General features: G+C 60.9%; 2 protein-coding genes across 2 annotated transcripts in view; one reads left to right on the top strand and one right to left on the bottom strand.

Annotated features, from left to right (window-relative positions):
* The window catches only part of LOC108444800 (extensin-like), a gene marked incomplete at its 3' end in the record, with an annotated part of 1,449 nt that extends 1,299 nt beyond the window's left edge, over positions 1-150 (bottom strand). The window contains exon 1 of the mRNA XM_017726656.1: positions 103-150. Within this exon, the coding sequence (XP_017582145.1) occupies positions 103-150 (48 nt within the window). The remainder of the gene's footprint in view (positions 1-102) is intronic.
* A 1,549-nt stretch (positions 151-1,699) lies between these two features.
* Positions 1,700-3,642, top strand: part of TGFA (transforming growth factor alpha) — a gene marked incomplete at its 5' end in the record, with an annotated part of 3,370 nt that continues 1,427 nt past the window's right edge. The window contains 3 exons of the mRNA XM_017726655.1: positions 1,700-1,986; positions 3,117-3,284; positions 3,353-3,363. Of these exons, the coding sequence (XP_017582144.1) occupies positions 1,700-1,986; positions 3,117-3,270 (441 nt within the window). The remainder of the gene's footprint in view (positions 1,987-3,116; positions 3,285-3,352; positions 3,364-3,642) is intronic.

Genomic DNA, 3,642 nt, shown 5'->3' with positions numbered 1-3,642 from the left:
GCTGGAATAAATCCACCCCCAGGGATGGAGCTGTCGGGGTTTCCCTGGAGAGGATTCCAGCGGTAATTCCCACCCCAAATCCCAGCTCTGAGCCCTCCAAACCTCCTCAGAGCGGGGGACACGGGAGATATCCCAAGGATCCTGCAGCATTCCCACATCTGTGGGTTTAATGGGGTCAAATCCAGGGAAAACAGCTGCTGGGAATGCTCCAGGCCGGGGGGGGGCCCCTCTGTCCCCCCAAAAAGAGGCGGCTCAGGGGGGTCATTCCCACCGGGACCTCCCCCCCCTTTTTCCATCATTCCGCCTGCGCGGGGAATTCCTGCGCTTTCCTTTTCTCCATCATTCCACCCGCACGGGGAATTCCTGCGCTTTCCTCCAAAAAAAACCTCGGAGCGGTTTTGGGATCCCCGGCTCCTTCTGGGGCGGCCATAAATCCACGGCGCAGGAACTGGAGGTGGCTTTGAAAGGGCAGCGATCGGATGTGCCTCGCTGCCGGGATCATCCCGGAGCAGGATATTCCCTTCCCGCAGGATAATTCGAACCAGCGTGGGATGTAATGGGAAACAGGATCCCAAAAGCAGCCCCGGCCTGCTTTAGGGTTTAACTCTCTCCTCCTCCCTTTTAAGCTCTTTAGGAAATTCCTTTGGGATTATTTTCCCTGCTGGTTTGAGCAGGAGCCGCCTGGGCTCTGTCGGTGGCCGCTGGATCGTGTCCCACACGGCCATCCCAAATAATGTTGTTTGGGGATCCCAAAACTCCGGGTTTGGTGTCCTGGGGATGCCAAAACCCCGGCTTTGGTGGCCAAAACACCGGGTTTAGTGTCCCAGGGATCCCAAAAAAGCTGGGTTTAGTGCCCAAAACCCTGGGTTTGGTATCCTGGCCATCCCAGAACAGTGGGGTCGGTGTCCCAAGGATCCAAAAACCTGGGTTTAGTGGCCTGGGGATCCCAAAAAAGCCGGGTTTGGTGTCCCAGGGATCCCAAAACTTGGGTTTGGTGTCCTGGGGATCCCAAAAAAGCTGGGTTTGTTGTCCTGGGGATCCCAAAACCCCGGCTTTGGTGCCCAAAACCCTGGGTTTGGTGTCCTGGGGATCCCAAAACCCTGGGTTTAGTGTCCTGGCCATCCCAGAACACTGGGGTCAGTGTCCCAGGGATCCCAAAAACCTGGCTTTAGTGTCCTGGGAATCCCAAAAAAGCCGGGTTTGGTGCCCAAAACACCGGGTTTAGCATCCTGGGGATCCCAAAAAGCTGGGTTTGGTGTCCTGGGGATCCCAAAAAAGCCGGATTTGGTGTCCTGGCGATCCCAAAACTTGGGTTTGGTGTCCTGGGGATCCCAAAAAGCTGGGTTTGATGTCCCAGGGATCCCAAAACCCCGGCTTTGGTGCCCAAAACCCTGGGTTTGGTGTCCTAGGGATCCCAAAACCCTGGGTTTAGTGTCCTGGCCATCCCAGAACAGTGGGGTTGGTGTCCTGGGGATCCCAAAAAAACCGGGTTTGGTGTCCTGGTGATCCCAAAACCCCGGGTTTGGTGTCCCGGGGATCCCAAAAAAGCTGGGTTTGTTGTCCCGGGGATCCCAAAACCCCAGGTTTAGTGTCCTGGCCATCCCAGAACAGTGGGGTCGGTGTCCTGGGGATCCCAAAGAAGCCGGGTTTGGTGTCCTGGCGATCCCAAAACTTGGGTTTGGTGTCGTGGGGATCCTAAAACAGCTGGGTTTGGTGTCCCGGGGATCCCAAAACTTGGGTTTGGTGTCGTGGGGATCCTAAAACAGCTGGGTTTGGTGTCCCGGGGATCCCCACTGGCCCTAAAGCACAGCTGGGTTGGTGCCAGCCCAGGAGGATCCCGAAGCCGCCGTTTTTCCCTGTTTTCCTGGCAGCTCCGGTGGCGGCGGCGGTGAGGTCCCTCTTCCACGAGTGCCCCGACTCGCACCGGCAGTTCTGCTTCCACGGCACCTGCCGCTTCCTGGTGCAGGAGGACAAACCCGCCTGCGTGTGAGTCCCCACGAGCACCGGGGTGCCCCTCCTGGGAGCCCAAAGCACCGGGATCGGGGTCCTGGGCATCCCAAAACACCGGGTTTGGCATCCCAAAGCACCGGGGTGCTCCTCCTGGGCATCCCAAAGCAGCGGGGTCGGGGTCCTGGGCATCCCAAAACACCGGGGTGCTCCTCCTGGGCATCCCGAAACACTGGGGTTGGGGTCCAGGGCACCCCAAAACACCGGGTTTGGTGCCCAAAGCACTGGGGTGCTCCTCCTGGGCACCCCAAAACACCAGGTTTGGTGCCCAAAACACCAGGGTGCTCCTCCTGGGCATCCCAAAGCAGCGGGTTTGGGGTCCTGGGCAGCCCAAAGCAGCAGGGTCGGGGTCCTGGGCATCCCAAAGCACTGGGATGCTCCTCCTGGGCATCCCAAAGCACCGGGCTGCTCTTCCTGGGAGCCCAAAACACCAGGGTCGGGGTCCAGGGCACCCCAAAACACCAGGTTTGGTGCCCAAAACAGCGGGGTGCTCCTCCTGGGAGCCCAAAACACCGGGGTGCTCCTCCTGGGCATCCCAAAGCAGCGGGGTCGGTGTCCTGGACATCCCAAAACACCGGGTTTGGTGTCCTGGGGATCCCAAAGCTGCAGGGTCAGTGACCAGGGCATCCTAAAACACTGGGTTTGGTGCCCAAAACACTGGGGGGCTCATCCTGGGCATCTCAAAACACCGGGTTTGGTGCCCAAAACACCGGGTTTGGTGCCCAAAACACTGGGTTTGGTGCCCTGGGAATCCCAAAACAGCAGGGTCAGTGTTCTGAGGATTCCAAAACACCAGGTTTGGTGCCCAAAACACCGGGGGGCTCATCCTGGGCATCCCAAAACACTGGGTTTGGTGTCCCAGGAATCCCCCAAACACCAGGTTTGGCCTCGCTGCTGGTGGGTCCTGGGCTGACCCTGATGTCCCTCCCATGTGTCCCTGTCCCAGGGTGACTCCCTGTCCCCCAGGTGTCACTGGGGTTTGTGGGGACACGCTGTGGGTGCCCTGTGGGTGCCCTGACCCGCTCTGTGTCCCCCAGGTGTCACTCGGGGTTTGTGGGGACGCGCTGTGGGTGCCCTGTGGGTGCCCTGACCCGCTCTGTGTCCCCCAGGTGTCACTCGGGGTTTGTGGGGACACGCTGTGAGCACGCTGACCTGCTGGCCGTGGTGGCAGCCAACCAGAAGAAGCAGACGATCACGGCCCTGCTCGTGGTGGCCGTGGTGGCCTCGGCGCTGCTCGTCACCGTCTGCGTCCTGGTCCAGTGAGTGCCGGCCGGGAATTCCCGGGGGCATCTGGGGACGAGGGACCCCCTGAGCCCAGCCCTGACCCCATCCCTGACCTGGCCCTGGCCCTGCCCCTGTCCCAGACCCCAGCCCTGACCCTGTTCTTGACCCCATCCCGTCCCCGACCCCATCCATGACCCGGTCCCTGATCCTGACCCTGGCCCCACCCTGTTCCTGTCCCTGTCCCTGTCCCTGACTCCATCCTGACCCCGTCCCATCCCATCCCTGTCCCCATCCCATCCCTGTCCCCATCCCATCCCCGTCCCCATCCCCGTCCCCATCCCTGTCCCCATCGTGTCCCGTCCCCATCCCTGTCCCCATCCCCGTCCCCATCCCCGTCCCCTCTCGCCGCAA

Source organism: Corvus brachyrhynchos, unplaced genomic scaffold, assembly GCF_000691975.1.
Source record: "Corvus brachyrhynchos isolate BGI_N302 unplaced genomic scaffold, ASM69197v1 scaffold342, whole genome shotgun sequence".
Lineage (NCBI taxonomy): Eukaryota > Metazoa > Chordata > Aves > Passeriformes > Corvidae > Corvus > Corvus brachyrhynchos.
The sequence above is the reverse complement of the archived record's forward strand: the minus strand, read 5'-3'. Positions and strand labels throughout refer to the sequence as shown.